The sequence below is a fragment of the Oncorhynchus clarkii genome, chromosome 28, assembly GCF_045791955.1.
Source record: "Oncorhynchus clarkii lewisi isolate Uvic-CL-2024 chromosome 28, UVic_Ocla_1.0, whole genome shotgun sequence".
In the NCBI taxonomy this organism is placed as follows: Eukaryota; Metazoa; Chordata; class Actinopteri; order Salmoniformes; family Salmonidae; genus Oncorhynchus; species Oncorhynchus clarkii.
In genome coordinates, this window is record NC_092174.1 from 13,749,075 (window position 1) to 13,772,839 (window position 23,765).

At 43.3% G+C, this 23,765-nt stretch overlaps 1 protein-coding gene across 1 annotated transcript in view; it reads left to right on the forward strand.

The window, feature by feature from the left end:
• Positions 1 to 385: 385 nt before the first annotated feature.
• The window catches only part of LOC139386898 (phospholipid phosphatase-related protein type 5-like), a 70,482-nt gene continuing 47,102 nt past the window's right edge, over positions 386 to 23,765 (forward strand). Inside the window, exon 1 of the mRNA XM_071132770.1 lies at positions 386 to 687. Coding sequence (XP_070988871.1) covers positions 484 to 687 — 204 coding nt within the window. The 5' untranslated portion in view covers positions 386 to 483. The remainder of the gene's footprint in view (positions 688 to 23,765) is intronic.

Here is a 23,765-nt window from a genome sequence, read left to right on the forward strand (position 1 = left end):
GACAAATTATTATTATCCAACAAACAACCACTCGTTCCGACAAAAATCGGCCTTTAGCTGAATCTAGTTGCCTACAGATGTTGCTGTCGTACACATGAACGTTAACAAGATCCTGTGGCTGATGCTAATGGTTGGCGCGCGCTGTCACTCATCATCGCTCAAGGCGGTAAGAAGTCTGCATGCCTATGGTTCCGTACATTCCACGCATATCTCTCACGCCACGGAAGGAAAGTATATTCCATCCCACGCGCTCATGTTCCCAACCCGCTCCACACTCTTTTTCTGTCTTAGCGCTCACCCTCGCATGGATCTCTGAGCGGTGTCAAGACTGAGCTCGCCTCTTCACCTAAACACGATGTTTTATGGATTATCTTCCATTGTAGTAGCGAGAGATATATGTGGATGGAACGCGGAGCGAGGTGGAGTACTGGACGGGTTACAGCAGTAGCCTAAAAACCGGGCGGCTGGGCGTTCCATTCAACCATGCTTTACTTCCAGCTGGTGATCATGGCTGGGACTGTCATGTTGGCATACTACTTTGAGTACACCGACACTTTCAACGTGCACGTCCAAGGGTTTTTCTGCTATGACAATGCCTACACCAAGCCTTACCATGGACCCGAGGCGTCCAGCGCTGTTCCTCCTGTAATACTTTACGCAGTGGTCTGCGGATTGCCGTTGCTTTTGGTGAGTTTTGGAAAATGGGCAAATATTTGTATAAGGAAGGCATAAACTAATGGACACACCAACTGCATAGGGATGAACCACACAAATGTACAACTTTAGGTTACAACAGTAGCAGTTGAACAGGTCTCCATTGGGAAAGAGGTATTCAGACCTCAATGGTGCAACCTGTCTAGGTAAACATTAAGTGTTTGTTTTTCTACATTGGCAATGAATCGACGGAAGTTAGTCGTGCCAACCATATATCTTATTGATAAGACATACAATATATACCCGTTGCTTTTACATGGCTGATACTGTGTAGCACCCGCTGTACTATACCCTTTTGACGGGCCCCATGGATGTTTTCAGGTGTTTCGTGACATGTAACTTTCTACTGGGCAAAAACTGGTTGAATCAACGTTGTTTCCACGTCATTTCAAAAAATAATAATATGTGATTAAGTTTAATCAATGCGGAAAACTAATTGGATTTGCAAAAAGTGGTGCTGAGTTAGTGCTTTTTGAAGTCGGTTTGGTTCAATTATTTAAAAAAATATATAACGGTTTTCAATTTCGGTTTTGCTAGTTTTTTTAAAACATTAAATGCACTATACATTTTGTGGGTTGAATTCTGTAACAACACAGTATACAACAATTAATAAAAGCCCCATGATGGTAGTGTGCCCCATGATTACTTTAATAAAATAATTAAATTGTTATATACGGGTTAGAATGGTTCAGGGAACATAACCTAAAACTGGAAAATAACGAAATTATTTGAGGAACAAAACCCAAACCGGAAGCGATCTATACTGTTCCGAAAGAGAAACATTATTTTAAAAGCATGGGAACCGCTTAATAACGTTATTTTACGTTCCGTGCATTTTCCAGCCCCACAAATATCGCAACAAAGCGCCTATGCAAAGCACTCACTCACTCTGTCACAGAAATGTATTCCAGCGTCTGCCTGCCAGCTGGAAATCTAGTGCCGGTGGGTGTGTAGGCTACATGCCCCTCCCCTCTGAAGCATACAGTAGGTTACTGTTGCCTGCTGATGCCATTACAAGAGTGATTCAGAAATTAGGGAGAAATGTTTAGAAGAATGCATTAACTTTTTAAGTTCTTGTTAACCTCTTAATGCTCCACAGCATACTGCTCTATCCACACTGATTGGTGAAGTAATTTAATGTTGAGCTAAATGTAAAAAAATAAATGTAAAAAAAGGAACAGAAAGGAATGATATTAACCGGTACTTTTTGGGGTTCTAACCGGTTCAGAACTTTATTTTGCCCGTCGGAACAGTGGAACGGATAAAAAAAAAAAGATTTTGTTCAGAACGAAACCATTGGCTCTATACGCTGAACAAAAATATAAATGCAACATGTAAAGTGTTGGTCCCATGTTTCATGAGCTGATATAAAAAATCCCAGAAATGTTCCATACGCACAATTTTGTGCACAAATCTGTTTACGTCCCTGTTAGGTTTTGCCAAGATAATCCATCCACCTGACAGGCATGGCATATCAAGAAGCTGATTAAACAGCATGATCATTACACAGGTGCACTTTGTGAAGTTTTGTCACACAACACAATGCCACAGATGTCTCAAGTTTTGAAGGAGCATTCAATTGGCATGCTGACTGCAGGAGAATTGAATATCCATTTCTCTACCATATGCTGCCTCCAATGTCATTTTAGAGAATTTGGCAGTACCTCCAACTGTTCTCACAACCGCAGACCACGTGTATGGTGTCGTGTGGGCGAGCGGTTTGCTGATGTCAACATTGTGAACAGAGTGCCCCATGGTGGCAGTGGGGTTATGGTATGGGCAGGCATAAACTATGGACAACAAACACAATTGCATTTTATTGATGGCAATTTCAATACACAGAGATACCGTGACGAGATCCTGAGGCCCATTGTCGTGCAATTTTTATTTATTTATTTTATTTCACCTTTATTTAACCAGGTAGGCAAGTTGAGAACAAGTTCTCATTTGCAACTGCGACCTGGCCAAGATAAAGCGTAGCTGTAACGGTTTTCTTGATGAGAAGGAGAGTCGGACCAAAATGCGGCGTGTAGATTGCGATCCATGTTTATTGTGACTATAGCAACACGAATCTAAATACAAACAGTGCAAAATAATAAACGTAATGAAAACCGAAACAGCCTAAACTGGTGCAAACTAACACTAAGGACAATCACCCACAAACACACAGTGAAACCCAGGCTACCTAAATATGGTTCCCAATCAGAGACAATGACTAACACCTGCCTCTGATTGAGAACCATATCAGGCCAGACATAGAAATAGACAAACAAGACATCCAACATAGAATGCCCACCCAGTTCACGTCCTGACCAACACTAAAACAAGGAAAACACACACGAACGATGGTCAGAACGTGACAGTACCCCCCCTCCAAGGTGCGGACTCCGGACGCACAACTTAAACCTATGGGGGAGGGTGTGGGTGGGCATCTGTCCGCGGTGGCGGCTCTGGCGCTGGACGTGGACCCCACTCCATAACAGTTTTAGTCCACCTCCTTAGCGTCCCTAGATAGGTTACCCTCCTTAAAGACCGCTCGGGACAGAGGGGCAGCTCGGGACAGAGGTAGCTCAGGACTGATGGGTAGCTCAGCACTGAGAGGAAGCTCAGCACTGAGAGGAAGCTCAGCACTGAGAGGAAGCTCAGGCAGGTGGTTGGATCCGGCAGATCCTGGCTGGCTGGCGGTTCTGGAAGATCCTGGCTGACTGGCGGAAGAGAAGAGTCTGGTCGACTGGCGGATCCGGAAGAGTCTGGTCGACTGGCGGATCCGGAAGAGTCTGGTCGACTGGCGGATCTGGAAGAGTCTGGTCGACTGGCAGATCTGGAAGATTCTGGTCGACTGGCAGATCTGGAAGAGTCTGGTCGACTGGCAGATCTGGAAGAGTCTGGTCGACTGGCAGATCTGGAAGAGTCTGGTCGACTGGCAGATCTGGAAGAGTCTGGTCGACTGGCAGATCTGGAAGAGTCTGGTCGACTGGCAGATCTGGAAGAGTCTGGTCGACTGGCAGATCTGGAAGAGTCTGGTCGACTGGCTGCTCTGGCTGCTCCATGCTGACTGGCTGCTCCATGATGACTGGCAGCTCTGGCTGCTCCATGCTGACTGGCTGCTCCATGCTGACTGGCATCTCTGGCTGCTCCATGCTGACTGGCTGCTCTGGCTGCTCCATGCTGACTGGCTGCTCCATGCTGACTGGCGGCCCTGGCTGCTCCATGCTGACTGGCGGCCCTGGCTGCTCCATGCTAACTGGCAGCTCTGGCGGCTCCTTGCAGACTGGCAGCTCTGGCGGCTCCTTGCAGACTGGCAGCTCTGGCGGCTCCTTGCAGACTGGCAGCTTTGGCGGCATCCTGCAGAAAGGCAGCTCTGGCGGCTCCTTGCAGACTGGCAGCTCCTTGCAGACTGGCAGCTCTATGCAGACTGGCAGCTCCTTGCAGACTGGCAGCTCCCTGCAGACTGGCAGCTCCTTGCAGACTGGCAGCTCCTTGCAGACTGGCAGCTCCTTGCAGACTGGCAGCTCTATGCAGACTGGCAGCTCCTTGCAGACTGACAGCTCTATGCAGACTGGCAGTTCTGAACAGGCGGGAGACTCCGGCAGCGCTGTAGAGAAGGAAGGCTCTAACAGCGCTAAACAGGCGGGAGACTCCGACAGCGCTGGAGAGGAGGAAGGCTCTGGCAGCGCTGGACAGGCGAGGCGCACTGTAGGCCTGATGCGTGGTGCTGGCACTGGTGGTACTGGGCCGAGGACACGCACAGGAAGCCTGGTGCGGGGAGCTGCTACCGGAGGGCTGGGGTGTGGAGGTGGTACTGGAAAAACCGGACCGTGCAGGCGCACTGGAGCTCTTGAGCACCGAGCCTGCCCAACCTTACCTGGTTGAATGCTCACGGTCGCCCTGCCAGTGCGGCGAGGTGGAATAGCCCGCACTGGGCTATGCAGGCGAACCGGAGACACCGAGCGCAAGGCTGGTGCCATGTAAGCCGGCCCAAGGAGACGCACTGGGGACCAGCTGCGTAGAGCCGGCTTCATGGCATTAGGCTCGACGCTCAATCTAGCCCGGCCGACACGCGGAGCTGGAATATACCGCACCGGGCTATGCACCCGCACTGGAGACACCGTGCGCACCACTGCATAACACGGTGCCTGTCCGGTCTCTCTAGCCCGCCGGTAAGCACAGGGAGTCTGCCCAGGTCTCCTACCTGACGTAGCCATACTCCCTGTTAGCCCCCCCCCAAGAAATTTTTGGGGCTGCCTCTCAGGCTTCCATCCGCTACGTCGTGCTGCCTCCTCATATCTGCGCCTCTCAGCTTTCGCCGCCTCCAGTTCTTCTTTGGGGCGGCGATATTCTCCTGGCTGAGCCCAGGGTCCTCTTCCTTCTAATTCGTCCTCCCATGTCCATACCTCCTCTTTGGGCTGCTCCTGTTGCCTCTTCTCCTGCTGCACCTTTGGGCGGCTACACTCCCCTGGTTTAGCCCAGGGTCCTCTCCCGTCGAGGATTTCCTCCCATGTCCAGAAATCCTTATTGCGCGTCTCCTCGCGCTGCTCCTGCCTGTTGACACGCTACTTGGTCCTTTTGTGGTGGGTGATTCTGTAACGGTTTTCTTGATGAGAAGGAGAGTCGGACCAAAATGCGGCGTGTAGATTGCGATCCATGTTTATTGTGACTATAGCAACACGAATCTAAATACAAACAGTGCAAAATAATAAACGTAATGAAAACCGAAACAGCCTAAACTGGTGCAAACTAACACTAAGGACAATCACCCACAAACACACAGTGAAACCCAGGCTACCTAAATATGGTTCCCAATCAGAGACAATGACTAACACCTGCCTCTGATTGAGAACCATATCAGGCCAGACATAGAAATAGACAAACAAGACATCCAACATAGAATGCCCACCCAGTTCACGTCCTGACCAACACTAAAACAAGGAAAACACACACGAACGATGGTCAGAACGTGACAGTAGCAATTCGATACATACAACAACACAGAGTTACACATGGAATAAACAAAACATACAGTCAATAATACAGTAGAACAAAAGAAAACAAAATGTCTATATACAGTGAGTGCAAATGAGGTAAGTTAAGGAAATAAATAGGCCATGGTGGCGAAGTAATTACAATATAGCAATTAAACACTGGAATGGGAGATCGGCAGAAGATGAATGTGCAGGTAGAGATACTGGGGTGCAAAGGAGCAAAATAAATAAATAAATATCAGTATGGGGATGAGGTAGGTAGATAGATGGGCTGTTAACAGATAGGCTGATCTGTAAACTGCTCTGACAGCTGGTGCGTGCTTAAAGCTAGTGAGGGAGATGTGAGTCATCAGCTTCAGAGATTTTTGCAATTCGTTCCAGTCATGGCCAGCAGAGAACTGGAAGGAAAGACCACCAAAGGAGGAATTGGCTTTGGGGGTGACCAGTGAGATATACCTGCTGGAGCGCGTGCTACGAGTGGGTGCTGCTATGGTGACCAGTGAGCTGAGATAAGGCGGGGCTTTACCTAGCAGAGACTTGTAGATAACCTGCAGCCAGTGGGTTTGGCGACGAGTATGAAGCGAGGGCCAACCAACGAGAGCGTACAGGTTGCAATGGTGGGTAGTGTATGGGGCTTTGGTGACAAAACGGATGGCACTGTGATAGACTGCATCCAGTTCATTCATCACCTCGTGTTTCTGCATGATAATGCATGGCCCCAAGGATCTGTACACAATTCCTGGAAGCTGAAAATGTCCCAGTTCTTCGATGTTCTGCATAATCACCAGACATGTCACCCATTGAGCACGTTTGGGATGCTCTGGATCAAAGTGTACGATAGCATGTTCCAGTTCCCGCCAATATCCGGTAACTTTGCACAGCCATTGAAGAGGAGCTTGATCAGCTCTATGTGAAGGAGATGTGTCACGCTGCCTGAGGCAAATGTTGGTCACACCAGATACTTACTGGTTTTCAGATCCATGCCCCTGCTTTTTTAAAAAAAGGTATCTGTGACCAACAGATGCATATCTGTATTCCCAGTCATGTGAAATCCATAGATTAGGGCCCAATTAATTTATTTTAGTTTCCTGATTTCCTTATGTGAACTGTAACTGAAATTGTTGCATGCTGCGTTTATATTTGAGTTCAGAATCATTTTGGTTCCAACTCCTGGTTGTGTATATTACATTTGTTTTATTTGATTACTTTATTATTTCATTCCAAATCATCATCAGATCTCTATAGAGCTGCTGCCTATGCCGTCTGACAAAATCACTATTTTAGTAATTCTTCAAAGTAAATAAGGCATACTTTTATGACTGCTGAATACCAACTATCAATCACTTAGATAATGTATTTTCAAGTATAGATACCTCACGAAGCAACCCCTCTCTATCACGCATTCTTCTCTCTCCTCTCCCTGTCTGGCCCACACTAACCTAATGTAGCAGGCATAAAAAAACACACACTGGACATGTAGGCGCTCAATGGACAATGTAGTTAATTACCACGTTTTCTGAGCTAATATGTTGATTTTTGGTCTTTTGGAAACTACAACTCCCTACTATATCACACAGTTCGGGGTTGATTTGATTTATCTCTAGAGAAACAGTGCAATGTGCGCATTGAGTTTACATAATAGAAACAAACAGAATGGAATTCAAATAATTGAACCTAATTTATTTCAGGCAATTAGTGGTTTAAAAAACTAGCAAAAAGTCATTAAAGTAAGGGCATTTCATCCTTCTTTTAACCCAAATTTTTACCTAAATCCAATGACATGGTGAAATTTTAATATATTTTTTATTTCACGTTGAATTAACGTTAGTTAACAACTTAACCAAATGTACATCAAAATTAAACGTGCCAAGTGGGTAATTTTGCATATAAATAAATGTATGTCTGCATCAAGCAGATGTCTGAAAGGAATAGTGAAGTTGCCATATGGCCAAATAGAACTACTAGGCATAATGTAACTTTCAATCGTCATTCAGGTGTTGTACTCTGCTGTTTTGGATTCAGGCTTAAAAAACAGCTAGATGCATTGGGTAACAAGGATAATATGTATAATTATTGGCCATGGCCCATGGGGCCCTGCCGTTTGCCAAACCTATCTGGTTTATTTGTGAAAAACACAGGCAAACCCTGTCTATGAATTTACTCATATTCTTATACTTATCTCTTCGTATCTGTCAAGATATGTCCTATTTGTCAAGATGTGGTCCCCTGAGTCTGTTCGCTTACAGGGTCGTTCCATGGCATTTCAGCAAGCCATGACACCCACCATCTCAGATTGCTCTGAAATCATTTCTGTAGTTAGAAACAGATACGAGTATCACTTCTGAAACGTTATTTAGTTGACATATAATTTGATCTCAGAGAAATTAAGCTAATTGATTGAAGAAAATGTAGTCTATTTCAGAAGAACAGAATAGCATACTCGGAGTTGTCCTTATGTTAGGTCCTGATCTGGCAATGTCAAATGGCTGTGGGCTAAACTAGTTCATTTAGCAGACAAGATTTGCTTAGAATTCTATGGCATATTTTTTTTATAGTATGAAGAATACAATTGAACAAAGCTGAATAAAATAGAAAGGATATTTTCTCCAAAAGATTTGAGGGAGTGCGCACATACAGCTATTCTGTGTTGAGCGGTTAACAAAGAAATAGGTATTCCAGATGCTTAATTTAGTTATTAATGTAACTTTAGTTTTTATACAAACGTTGGGCTGTGTGTTTTGATTTTTAATATATTGTAAGGCTGCATGATACGACTCTAATGATGATTTCAAAAAAGTCGCTTGAAGGCATCAGCTCTGCTTTGTTTTTTTTGCGCAGGCTGTACACTAGATCAGTCACTCATTCACAATTTGACAAGCACTGGATAATGCCTAGAATTTAACGCCGGCATCCCCTTTGTGTGGGCGTAACGCACCATAAAAAAATCCATGCCTTTTGCAGCCAGTGGCCTGTGTGCCCTTCTCCCTGAGTGCTGAGCGCTCTGAATTACCTCTCACTCTCATGACTCTTCATCACGTGATCGGGTCTTTCTCACAGGCTACAAGTGAAGACAGACACATCGGGGACGCAATTGCGCGGGTCCTTATCCAATTCCCGAGTTGGAATTGAAGATATTGCAATGCGCACAAGGTAGTAGGCTATAAGCGCGAATGTTCCATTATCAAATTGTTATACTTTTATTATAAATGCGCATTTTTATGGTGAAAATGGTCTTCCCCAAACTTGAAACTCACATGCTGCTTATGTATGCCAGTTAGGCTCTGCACCCCTTGTAATGTGCTTAATTTTAAGAAGTTATTTGGCAACTTTAGTTGTGATACAAACATTATCAAAACATACAGGCCTATGGACTAGGCTACATGAGGTGTGAGACTGATTCGAAAAAGACAAAAAAAAGGCATTGTTCCTTATGCTGGGCATCATTCACAAGTGATAGGCTAATATTGTCACCCATCAGACTATTCTTGATTTAATCTTGTCTTTACATATACTAAATAATTTATGTGTGAAATTTGTTTTTGATTTAGAATGGACCATTATCATGCACCTGTATCGAAACAGGGGCAGCGGGAATACAAGTAATCTATGTACTTGAATAGCAAATGAAGGATGTTTTTGGCGTGGTTCAGTTAAACAAAGTTTAAATACAGTGCCTTGCGAAAGTATTCGGCCCCCTTGAACTTTGCGACCTTTTGCCACATTTCAGGCTTCAAACATAAAGATATAAAACTGTATTTTTTTGTGAAGAATCAACAACAAGTGGGACACAATCATGAAGTGGAACGACATTTATTGGATATTTCAAACTTTTTTAACAAATCAAAAACTGAAAAATTGGGCGTGCAAAATTATTCAGCCCCTTTACTTTCAGTGCAGCAAACTCTCTCCAGAAGTTCAGTGAGGATCTCTGAATGATTCAATGTTGACCTAAATGACTAATGATGATAAATACAATCCACCTGTGTGTAATCAAGTCTCCGTATAAATGCACCTGCACTGTGATAGTCTCAATCATCTCGCACACCGCTCCTCTAGACCCATCCATTCCCATTCATTCCCCCAGAGTTGTTAGCTTTGAGAAAGAAGGGGACAGAAAAAATTAAATCCATACCAATATAAGATTAGTTTTTTTTTTTGCAAATAGAGAGGGAACAGCGAAGAGGTTCATAAAAAATTAAGCTTTTACTCAACTGCACCGAGACCTGAGCTTTGGGCAAATTTACAGAGGTAGAGAGCTAGATTAAAAAGCATGATTCGACACCTCCGTGTACTTGTCACGGCCGTTGTTGGTGGAAGAAGGTGAGGACCAAAGCGCAGCGTGGTATGTGTTCATGATGTTAATATTTAATGAATCAAACTGAACACTGAAATACAAAACAACAAAGTGAAAGACCGAAACAGTCCTGTCTGGTGAAGACACACAACAGAAAATAATCACCCACAACTCAAGGGTGAAAACAGGCTACCTAAGTATGGTTCCCAATCAGGGACAACGATTGACAGCTGCCTCTGATTGAGAACCATACCAGGCCAAACACAGAAATCCCAAATCATAGAAAAAAGAACATAGACTGCCCACCCCAACTCACGGCCTGACCATAATAAAACAAAGACATAACAAAGGAACTAAGGTCAGAACGTGACAGCACTATTGCAAATTTGAACTAGCTAGCGAGAGCACGTTATAGCTTGTCGAGTGGTCACCTTCATTTGGGCCATGAAGTACTACCATGGTTTTGGTAGGCTACTGATTGTCAGTAGCTATGGTCTTACGTATTGTTGTGAACTCGAGTCCTTTTTGAGTGCACCAATCCTTGACTCTGTGGGTTCCTATCCTGGGCGGACAGCGATGGATGTTACATCATTAGATGGGACAGTCCAACTCCTGAATCCTAGGCAGACGAGAATCAGTAATGGTTCAAGCCTGGCCCAGTCCAACCCCCGAATCCTTGACAGACGAGAATCAGAAACATCCACTGAAGAGTGTCTCACCCCTAGCCTTCCCCTAGACTTCCCCTAGCCTTCCCCTAGACTTCCCCGGACATCCCTTATGGCCCTATGTAATGTTGAGGGGGAATTTATGATGAGCGGATATTGACGGACCCAGCTATCAATAAAACAGTAGCAGCGTGACCATTGAGACGCATTTCTCCGCACCATAACTTGATCAATGAAAGGTTGCCCTTGCCTGATACCAAGGCCTCTTAGATTCCCTCTCCCAATCACTATTATTATCTGCTATGTTCTGGGGAATTGTGTTCGATAATGGGCTAGGATGGATGGGACTACTAACAGGTCATAATCTCACACTCCACTAGACACGTAATGATAGCCATTATTATCAGAAACCCTCCAGAAGCTGTTCAGGGATGCACTGAAAAGCGAACAAATTCTCTCCTGCACCTTGAGGGTTATGGTGGTGCACATCCATTTAGTAATCTTGACAATGGCTAAGGGTGCTAGCTTTGCTGCAAGGTTGATAACTTACAAAGAGAGTATACAAAACAAGGACAGGAACCATGCCTCATTTGTGAACGTGTTATGAGCACAAACACATGTAATGCACATATTATACATGTTATGAGCTACAAAGGGTATTTCTTTGGTATTTTAGGGAATGGTGCTCCTTGGACTGATGTCTCACAACATGAGGGTGACAAGCCGTTGTAAACATTGACTTTACGATCAAACCGTTTTTGATTCATAACCACAGGTCCTCACTACTCTGTCTTGTCCTGACCCACAGCAGTAACTCGCAGCTGTAAGAAATAAACACTGCAGGAGAAATCGATATGTGTGTGGAGAGCTGTCTCCGCACACACACACACACACACACACACACACACACACACACACACACACACACACACACACACAGACATACATGCAGGCACTTACTCACACACACTGACAATTCGAACAAGGACTACTCAAGCTGAATCAAAGGAGACGGCCCAGTTATCCACTGTGCCATCTGTCTGTCTGTCTTAACAAAGGAGTTAAGAGACTGTAAAAACAGAGACTGTGAAATACAGTCCCACAGTGGAACTAGAGAGGCATATTTGGTTGTTGTAGAGAATATAGTTGAAAGCGACAATCTGCACTTGCTACATACATTTTTGGACTTATAAATGAATGATGTGTACCCATTGATTCATGAAGAATATAACTTATTCATCGCTCATGAGCTTAGTTCCACTGTTCAATATAAGCTTGTTTTACTCCGTAGTTTGTTAGCGATGTACACTGAACAAAAATGTAAACGCATGATATAAAGTGTTGGTCCCATGTTTCATGAGCTGAAATACAGTGGTGGAAAAAGTACCCAATTGTCATACTTGAGTAAAAATATTAGAAAAAAACTTTTTAATAGAAAGTTACCCAGTAAAATCACCCAGTAAAAGTCTAAAAGTATTCGGTTATAAATACACTTGAGTATCAAAAGTAAAAGTAGAAGTATACATCATTTCAAATTCCTTCTTTTAAGCAAAGCAGACGTCATCATTTTCTTATTTTTTTTAATGTATGGATAGCCAGGGGCACACTCCAACACTCAGACATCATTTACAAAAGATGTATTTGTGTTTAGTGAGTCCGCCGGATCAGAGGCAGAAGGTATGACCATGTGTTCTCTTGATAAGTGTGTGAATTGGTACATTTTTCTGTCCTGCTAAGCATTCAAAATGTAACAAGTACTTTTGTTGTCAGGTGAAATGTATGGAGTAAAAATTGCATTATTTTCTTTAGGAATGTAGTGAAGTAGAAAAGTTGAAAAATATAAATAGTAAAGTACAGATACCCCCAAAAATTACTTAGGTAGTATTTTAAAGCATTTTTACTGCAGTACTTTACACCACTGCTGAAATAAAAGATCCCAGAAATGTTCCATACACACAAAAAGCTTATTTTTCTCAAATGTTGTGCACAAATTTGTTTACATCCCTGTAAGTGAGTATATCTCCTTTTCCAAGATAGGTGTGGTATATTTGCTGAGACAGGTGTGGTATATCAAGTATTATTATCAAGTATATCAAGGATTAAACAGCATGATCATTACACAGGTGCACCTTGTGATGGGGGGACTATAAAAGACTACTCTAAATGTGCAGTTTTGTCACACAACACAATAGCACAGATGTCTCAGGTTTTGAGGGAGCGTGCAATTGGCATGCTGACTTCAGGAATGTCCACCAGAGCTGTTGCCAGAGAACTGAATGTTTATTTCTCTACCATAATCCGCCTTCAATGTCGTTTTAGAGAATTTGGTAGTACTCCCAACCGGCCTCACAACTGAAGATCACATGTATGGTGATGTGTGGGTGAGCGGTATGCTGAGGTCAACGTTGTGAACAGAGTGCCCCATGGTGGTGGTGGAGTTATGTTATGGGCAGGTATTGTCTATGGACAATGAACACAAATGCATATTATTGATGGCAATTTGTATGCACAGATATAGCGTGACGAGATCCTGAGGCCCATTATCGTGCCATTCATCCGCCACCGTCACCTCATGTTTCAGCATGATAATGCACGGCCCCATATCGCAAGGATCTGTACACAATTCCTGGTGGTCACACCAGAAACTGACTGGTTTTCTGATCCACACCCCTACTTTTAAAAAAAAGGTATCTGTGACCAGTCGTGTGAAATCCAAAGATTAGGGCCTAATGAATGTATTTCAATTGACTGATTTCCTTCGGTGAACTGTAACTCAGTAAAATCTTTGAAGTGGTTGCGTTCATGTTTTTATTCAGTATAATTGCAAACAAACACTCTATAGCTGTCACGTCCGGACCTTAGTTCCTTTGTTATGTTTCTTGTTTAGGTTGGGAAGGGCGTGAGTTGGGGTGGGCATTCTATGTGTTGTTCTAGTTTTGGTTTTCTATGTGTTTGGCCTGGTATGGTTCTCAATAAGAGGCAGCTGTCAATCATTGTCTCTGATTGAGAACCATATTTAGGTAGCCTGTTTTTCCCCACTTGATTTGTGGGTAGTTGTTTTCTGTTTAGTGTATTTCACCTTACAGAACTGTTTTGTTTCATTCGCCGTTGTTATTATTATTTTTTTTTAAACTCTGTTTATTAAGTTTTGAACATACACACACACAGACAAGACAAAGCAATATAAATAATATACTCAACTAGAAAAAAAATACAAATAAAAATACAAATAAAAAAATAGCTTTAAAGATACCATACTTTAGACAAGTTAAACACACCGGGCAGAAGGCTACAGAGGTTAAAGGGCAATCTATAGTACAGGGACAGAGCAAACACCTCACCATTGTTCCTGTAAACAGTCAAGGGATAAGGGTGGAGAAATGCAACCACTCACAGAGAGTCATGGCCACAGACCGACCATCCACTGGACAAAAAAAAAAGTTTACAATGCTTTAAAATAAAAAAATAAAATGATTATTCATGTAGGCGTGAACAAAATGTAAAAATAACTGGGAAAAACAAGCTAACACTTCAGTCTCTGCCTGGGCAAGATGAACAAGGCATCTGCGGACCACAATCAATAAGCACATGGACCTTAATACCCCCCCCAGCAAAAGCACAGAGAGAAGCTCCTCCAATCCTTAAGTCACAGACTTATTTTAGTATTAATTGGAATGCCATCAGAGGATGGACTGTTTAAAGTAAGACCGGAATGGAGCCCAAGCCTCATCAAACAGTTTGGGGTTCCCACGTGAATTGAATTAAATTTTTTCTAGTTTCAGAGAGCACAACACATCCCTCACCCAATATTTATAAGATGGGGGAGCTGCCATCTTCCAGTTCTGTAGTATTAGCCGTCTAGCTAAAAGAGTTGTATAAGCAACAGTGTCCGACTGGATTCTTGATAGGGGGGTACCCATGGGCAGTACTCCAAAAAGGGCTGTAAGGGGAGACAGATCTATAACAGTGTCATATATATCAGAGAAACATTGAAATATTAATTCCCAGAAACCTGACAGTTTATGACAGCCCCAAAACATATGCAACAGTGTGGCTGGTTCCACCTTACATCTGACACAGGTAGGATCAAAATCAGAGAATATTCTTACAAGTTTGGCCCCCGACCAGTGGATACGGTGAACCACCTTGAATTGAATGAGGCTGTGTCTAGTGCTAAAAGAGGACGAGTGTACCATGCGCAGCACAGATTCCCAGGCGTCTTCCCCAAGTTCCTCCCCCAAATCCTTTTCCCATCGAGTCTTTAAAGGCACCAGAGAAGGGTTCTGTAGGTCATGAATGATTGCATATACATCTGAAATTGCGCCTCTAGGAAGCTTGTTCAGCTCCAAGATGCTCTCTATAGCAGTATTCGCAGGCCTATTGGGAAATCCAGGTGTGTTAGCCCTGACAAAGTTTCTAGTCTGGAGATAGAGGAAAAAGTGGGATTGGGGGAGATTGAACTTTTCCTGCAGCTGAGAAAAAGAGGCAAATGTATCATCAAAGAATAATTGGGCTAGCGAGGAAAGGCCTAGTGAGTGCCAAATGCCAAAAGCCCCATCATTCAAAGATGGAGGAAATAAAATGTTCTGATTGATTGGGCCTGATAGAGAAAAGCCTCGGAGGCTAAAGGCTAAACGGAACTGATTCCAAATTTTAAGAGACTGCTTTACAATTGGGTTGGCACACCTTTTGCCTAGGGACACTGGGAGAGACGAGCACAGCACAGAAGAAAGTGCTGCAGGTTTACACGATTCAGACTCCATCTGGGCCCAGAGTGGTCTAGGGCCAGTAGGATCAGTCTGCAGCCAGTACAGAACGGCTCTGAAATTTGCAGCCCAGTAGTATGTCTGAAAATTTGGTAAAGCTAAACCCCCCAATGACCTAGGCTTCTGTAAATGTTTTCTACCAATCCGTGGTACCTTGCCATTCCAAATAAAATGCATGAATGTTTGATCCATTGAAATAAAAAAAGATTTTGGAATAAAAATGGGTAAACATTGAAATAAATATAAAAATTTGGGCAACACATTCATTTTAATGACATTAATCCTTCCGATAAGAGAAAGGGGTAGCGAATTCCAAAAAGTAAAAGATTGTTTCAATCTGTCTGCTAGAGCAACAAAGTTTTCCTGAAACAAATTTGAATATTTCCTTGTCACTTTTACTCCCAAGTAAGTGAATTGATCCCGGACAATCCTAAACTGAGAACTTGTGAAAGAGCACTTTAAAGCAGCCTTGTTTACCGGAAAGAGCTCACTCTTGCCTAGATTCAGCTTGTACCCTGAGATTGATCCAAACTTTTTAAGAACAGATAGGGCACGTGGCAATGAGGTATCGGGGTTGGAGATAAACAAAAGGAGGTCGTCAGCATATAGCGAGACTTTCTGCTCCCAGCCCGCCCTGATTATGCCTTGAATGGCATCATTAGAGCGTAGTGCAATGGCGAGAGGCTCAATTGCAAAAGCAAACAGCAAGGGGGAGAGTGGGCAACCCTGTCTGGATCCGCGGTGCAAGGGAAAATAGTCAGAGGACAAGTTATTGGTCCGTACCGAAGCCATGGGGGAAAAATAAAGAATCTTTATCCACGGAATGAATTTGGGGCCAAAGCCAAATCTATAAAGGGCAGCTGTTAGGTAATCCCACTCAACGCGGTCAAACGCTTTTTCGGCATCAAGTGAGACCACCACCTCCGGGTCCTCCGACGCTGGGGAGTACAGTATATTCATAAGGCGCCTAATATTGAAAAACCAGACGGGGTCCTTATTTGTGGGATTAAACGTGAGGCCTCAGATTTACGGATCTGATGTGCAAGGAGTTTACTGGCCTTGTCGCCTTGTTCATAGACTTTGTATCGAGCTCGCAAGAGTAACTGTTCAGCTTGCCTGGTAGAAAGCTGATCAAATTCAGATTGGAGTAGTTGGCGCTCTTTATGCAGATCAGAGGAAGGATCCGTAGCATACTTCTCATCCAATGTGGCTATGGACTCGCTCAGGTCCCGAAGTCGCTGGGAGCGAACTCTGTTTTGGTTGGCTGTATAAGAAATAATTTGGCCACGTAGGTATGCTTTGAGAGACTCCTATATGGTAGAGCAGGACATACCTGGTGTTGAATTAATTTCTAGGAATAAGGTAATTTCAGAAGAAATGAAATTGACAAACTCCTTATCTGAGAGTAAAATGGGGTTGAGACGCCATTGATAACACCTAGGAGGTCGCTGGGGAAACTCTAGTTCAAGCACTAATGGTGAATGGTCAGAGATAACAATACTCTCGTAAGTACACTGCCGAAGGTTAGGCAGAAGTTTTTTGTCCAAGAAGAAGTAATCAATCCGGGAGTATGTTTGATGAACATGAGAATAAAAGGAATACTGTCTATCTGTAGGATGTAGGAAACGCCAGGCCTCAAACATAGCATATTTCTGAAGAAAGGATTGAATAAGTAGGGCACATTTAGATGGGCCTGTATTTGTTTGTGAGGACTTGTCAAGAACTGGGGACATTTTACAGTTGAAATCCCCCCCTAAAATCAACAAATGAGAATCTAAATTGGGAATAGCAGACAGAAAGGAAGAAATGAAACTTGCGCCATCCCAATTGGGAGCATAAACACTAGCCAAAACAAGAGGGGTAGAAAACAGTTCACCGTTACTATGACCTATCGTCCCTTAGGATCAGCAATAACCTCAGAAGCTACAAAGGGAGTAGCCTTATCAACCAGAATAGCAGCACCTCTTGATTTACTATGAAAGTTTGAGTGGAACACTTGACCAACCCAGTCCTTACGCATCCTAAAATGCTCACCAGTCCTCAAGTGAGTCTCTTGTAGAAATGCAATATTTGCATTCAAACCCTTTAAGTGTGTCAACACCCTCTTACGCTTCACCGGGTTGTTAACCCCTTTGGTATTCCAAGAAATGTACTTGATCGTATTATTTCGGCCCCTCTGGGCATTCCCGTTATTCAACCCTGTCATTAGAGCATAGAATGGAAAAGCAATGAGCACCCAAAACCCCCAGAATAACTTGTCTCAGAGTAATAATGTACGGTGGTAAATGTTTGGAAAAAGTACAGAAAAAAAAACTGAAAAAAAAACTAAAAAGACAGAATGACAACATTAGAACTGAACAATTCAACCTGCCCCCCCACCCCCTCCCCCCATCCCAGACAATACCTCCCCAAACGAGGTACAAGCCTAAATAGAACATGTTCTCTTCGCACAGTATGTCTGTGAGAGTGCGGTCTTAAACCTAAACCCACAGTCCCGCTCTTTAAAGTCGCGTTTTGTTAGTGGATCAAGCAGCAAAAAGAAAGATTTGTATGTATTTTTTTCAAATAAAAAAAAGGCGAATCCCCTGTGCAAACGGAATGACAAAAGCACCACTTGTAGATGTATATAATTGTATTCCCCGTCTTATAACAGGCATTGAGAGAAAATAAATAAAATGTATAAAGGCTCTCAGACAAAAATCTAATTTGAAGTAAGGAAATCGTAGTAAGACAATCAAAAATAATAGTAATTATAATAGTAGTCTAATTGAAGCTGAGACAGCTTACAACCAATCCCAAAAAACTACGTCTGCGCAACGTTGAACGTTTGCTGGGCTTAAATGACGCTCAAAACTTTTAAAATTAAAGTGAGGCCCCAGAAACCGTGTAGCCTCGGGAGACATTTACTGTTTACTGGGTCAATGCAAACGGATGCAGTAAACAAATAACCAAAACTATTTTGAGTCACTGAGACAATGTGTAAACAAACTAAATAGGTGAGCGAGATAAGGCACGCACACTACATGATCAAAACATTAGATCACATCAAATAAGCCTGAATAGTTCACCAACTATACAAGACTAGCCTGTTATATCTAAACATAATTGTACCACAAGTGGGGTACTTACTATCCACAGTTCGCAAGCAACAGTTGCTAAACTGTGAGCATATTCAAGACTTCTTGATGTGACGTTGAATGTGAGCCATAGCCTCCTCCGGAGATTCAAATGTGTGGTCTTTACCCTCATGAGATATCCATAAACGGGCCGGGAATCGCAGTCCATACTTCACACTTGGATGGTCCCGATGTACTCGTTTGGCCTGTCCGAAAGCTGCGCGCTGCCTGGAAACAGTGGGGGAGTAGTCCTGGTATATGGAAAAGCTCTGTCCTTGAAAGCTCAGAGTGGTATTGCGGGCTCGTCGGAGGATCTCCATCTTCTCATGAAAAAAGTGCACTCGAAGAATTATGTCACGGGGCCTCTCCCCATCCCGGGGCTTTGGGCGCAGCGACCGGTGGGCTCGATCAATCAGGGGCTTTTCATCTAAGGCAAGAACATCCTTCAGCAGCCCTGAAACGAAATCCGTGGCGCGATGCATTTCCGCGGACTCTGGGACTGATACAAGCCTCAGATTATTGCGGCGAGAGAATCCCTCTAAACTCACACAGCTCTCCCTCACCTTTTTCAAATCCGCAGCTAGGCGTTTAACTTCAGCCTCCAGGGATGTAGTTAAATCAGAGACATTAGTAGCGGAGGCCTCCAGTGCTGCAATCGTTGTAGTGTGTGACGCAGTTGTTGTTTTGAGTGATGTAATTGCCGGCACAGTCTCGTTCCGCAGGATGGTTAAATCTGCTTTTAAAGTATCAGAAACCTCCTGTATTCTGGCCTCAATCGTAGCAACCACCTGTGTTTTCATTTCAACTATCTCAGAGCGTAGTAGTTTGATGGCCTCGAGAATGTTCATTTCAGCGCCGCCAGGCCAAGCCGCGCCCACGGGTAAAGTGTGCGTTCCCGGGCCCTCAGACTCAGGAGAGGGCGGTGATGAGAGCGGGTCTTGTAGGCCGGGTTTTCTTTTTTACGGATCTTGTTTTTTTTTTTCGGGTCTTGTTTTTTACGGAAAGGGATCACCAAATTAATATTTGAAAATAAATACACATAAACTTTAAGAATACCAACTCATAAATTCACATAAACTTTAAGAATACCACGGGAGCAAACGGAAAACACGTCAGTCGCACATGGCGTCCCCTACCATCCCCCCACGCCATTGTTATTTTGTTAAGTGTTCTCTGTTTAATAAATATGAACATGGACACGAACCACGCTGCATATTGGTCCGATCTCTCCTACTCCTCCGAACGTTACAGAACTACCCCGCCCCCCCCTCCAAAGGACCAAGCAGCGTGGTAACGGGCAGCAGCAGCGATCTCAGAACTCCTGGACATGGGAGGAGATCCTGGACAGCAAAGGACCCTGGGCACAGGCTGTGGAATAGCGCCGCCCCAAGGCAGAGCTGGAGGCAGCGAAAGCTGAGAGGTGGCGGTATGAGGAGGCAGCACGGCAGCGCGGCTGGAAGCACGAGAGGCAGCCCCCAAAAAATTATTGGGGGGGGCACACGGGGGGTGTGGCGAAGTATGGTAGGAGACCTGCGCCAACTCCCTGTGCTTACAGTTTGTATAGTAGTGTGTATTACTGTATTTAGTAGCCTCAACCATCCTGACATATATTGTACCTCTCCCCAACTCATCAAACAATATATTGGTTGCAATCACTTTGCTCTCATTGTAGCCTTGAAAGGACGAGGAAAATCTCAGGTCCCTCCAAAACATTGTAATGATCATTATTGAGTAGTGATTTGACATCCATTATCCACAATGTGAAAAAAAGTCCATGCCTGCTATTTAATTATTGTCATGGTATTATTTATTTTCATACCATGACATGTATAGCATCATGGGATGGGACACATTAGCTCTACACATTGTGCACTGCTTCTGACTTCATCAGGACATCAGTTTCTCTCCATGTCCAGTAGAGTATGTCCACATTGATTAAACCACACATTGATTAAAACACACATGAACACACCCATGCATCTACTCAATCATGCATCTACTCAATCATTTGGACACACACACACTCATACACACTTATAACTTCCCCTTGGTTGTTGGACAACAATTCTATTTTTCCTTTTGATGGATGAGGTTGCAAGTTCAAATCCCCCGAGCTGACAAGGTACAAATCTGTTGTTCTGCCCCTGAACAGGCAGTTAACCCACTGCTCCTAGGCCACCATTGAAAATAAGAATTTGTTCTTAACTGACTTGCCTAGTTAAATAAAGGTAAAATAAAAATAAATAAATACAATATCATTAAAACCGGAGCTATGTGAACCTGTCATTACTAGTACAGTCCCCACACATACACTTGCTTCCTCCCCTCCTTTAGCTTCCAGCTTTATTTATACTGTACATCATCTGTTTAAAGCACTTCAGGTCCATGCGACTGGATCTCAGGATGATTAAAGCTAGATCTAGGCATTTATTAATCCACGGTGCTGCGTTGTGAGATTTTCCACTTGACGCGTTGCTTTAAAAGAGATAATTTGACTCCACGAGGTGGACTCACTTTACCAGGGTAATTTACGCAAGTGAGATTTTAGGGGGAGTTGGTCTCTTTCCCTAATCTCAATATTGTGAAAGACTGAATTTGGGTCATCATTGGTAGTCACAAAACTTAATTTCAAGTGGAAATGTTTATTTGTAATTCTTTAAATGGATCATGTGGTGTATTGGGAAATGTGTTCATGAGTTTCGCTGTAAAAATGGTTGCAAATAGCCAATGGGATTTGTATGCAGGGGTAGAGTTATTTGAATTAACAAATGATAATGGGGTTTCCGTTCTTGCATTGAAGGGATTGGATTATGAGGTGCAAGGGCGGTAAAAGTTCAATGATGTATTGGAGAGTTGGGCTGAAGACACTGGAGACAGTAGTCGACTCTTCAGTAAAAGAACCCAGCATATTAGGATGCAACAGATCAGTTATCTTTTTACAAGATTCTCCAAGGCATTAGATAACAAATAGTTAATTGCTATAGCAGTTGTAGACAGTCTTGTCTTTCAGGCTTTTATTTCACAGTTGTTCTGCTTTGTTCAGTTCTTCAATGTCTTCACAAGTTCTTCAGAGGCAGACACAATATACTAGTAAATATACTAGTTAAGTTATACAGCAGTTGAGGACATTCCAAAATGTAAAGGTTGTCCAATATGTCCTCTTTGCCATTGTCACGCCCTGACCTTAGAGAGCCGTTTAATTTCTCTATTTGGTTAGGTCAGGGTGTGATGTGGGGTGGGCAATGTTTTGTTTTCTATGTTTCTTTATTTCTATGTTTTGGCCGGGTATGGTTCTCAATCAGGGACAGCTGTCTATCGTTGTCTCTGATTGGGAATCATACTTAGGTAGCCCTTTTTACCCTCCTTTCAGTGTGGGTCGTTATCTTTGTTAGTGGCACTCTAGCCCTGTAAGCGTCACGGTTGTTTTTCGTTTGTTGTTTTGTTGGTGACATTTACTAAAATAAAAGGTAAATGTACGAGTACAACGCTGCTCTTTGGTCTACTTCTTACGGCGCCGTGATGTTAGCACATCATTTTCAGATGTAGCCTAGCTCTGATTGTCCAGGCCAGCTCTGATTGACCACTAGCCGCACAGCTTGAGTAACCTCTAACTAATACTCACCTCATTTCAATGTAATTTGAAGCTTCAAATGAGCAGTGTAACCTGCAAAGTTTAAAGCAATCTATGATGTTTCACCCAATCAAATGTGTACTTATGAGAGGCATAAAGTGCAAGAATCAAATTCCACCCAAAGTTGTGCCCCATATGGGAATGAGGTGTCATCTGTGACAGAGCCACAGGTATGGGTTGGTTTCAATACTAGACCAGTGGTTCTCAACTTGTTTTGATTTGGGACCCAAATTGAACCAGGTTGTCTCAGTCGCGATCCAATATTCACATCACAATGTTTTTGTTGTTGCAAAAATGCAATCTGGAAAACTATTTTTAATGATATATTGATAGTAAATGTATCAGTTATATTACAAGGGAACGAAAGTCCCCACTTTTTCGTTGTCAATAATTCCATTTTGCCCATATTCTTGATGAAGAATGTTAAGCTCACTGCTATGAGACCACAACATCAACCAAATACGCTAAATAGCGCTGCTAATAACTCTATATTGAAAATACTGTGATTGAAGACATAGTTCAAACTTCAAAGGTTAGTTTCTACCTGGTTTTAGTCGTTTAAGTTTAGACTGTAGTATTTTTCATTAAATAAATCTGAAACTCGTGACCCATTTAAAACCTCCCACCAACTCCAGACTAGCTCCCCTCCCCTGGTCTTCTGTCAATCATGATTATCAATCTATCAGTCAAATTTATTCATAAAGCGCTTCTTACATCAGTTGATGTCACAAAGTACTGTACAGAAACCCAGCCTAAAACCCCAAACAGCAAGCAATGCAGGTGTAGAAGCACGGTGGCTAGGAAAAACCGGAACCTAGGAAGAAACCTAGAGAGGAACCAGACTATGAGGGGAGGCCAGTCCTCTTCTGGCTGTGCCGGGTGGAGATTATAACAGAACATGGCCAAGATGTTCAAATGTTCATAGATGACCAGCAGGGTCAAATGATAATAGCCGACCATTCAGAGTACTCTACCGCTCCCTCTGTCTCTAGAGAGTTGAAAACAGCAGGTCTGGGACAAGGTAGCACATCCGGTGAACAGGTCAGGGTTCCATAGCCGCAGGGAGAACAGTTGAAACTGGAGCAGCAGCATGACCAGGTGGACTGGGGACAGCAAGAAGTCATCAGGCCAGGTAGTCCTGAGGCATGGTCATAGGGCTCAAGGAGAGAGAGAGAGAGAAATAACTTAAATTTACACCGGATAAGATATATCTGGAGAAATACTCCAGATATACAGTGCCTTGCGAAAGTATTCGGCCCCCTTGAACTTTGCGACCTTTTGCCACATTTCAGGCTTCAAACATAAAGATATAAAACTGTATTTTTTTGTGAAGAATCAACAACAAGTGGGACACAATCATGAAGTGGAACGACATTTATTGGATATTTCAAACCTTTTTAACAAATAAAAAACTGAAAAATTGGGCGTGCAAAATTATTCAGCCCCTTTACTTTCAGTGCAGCAAACTCTCTCTAAATGCACCTGCACTGTGATAGTCTCAGAGGTCTGTTAAAAGCGCAGAGAGCATCATGAAGAACAACGAACACACCAGGCAGGTCCGAGATACTGTTGTGAAGAAGTTTAAAGCCGGATTTGG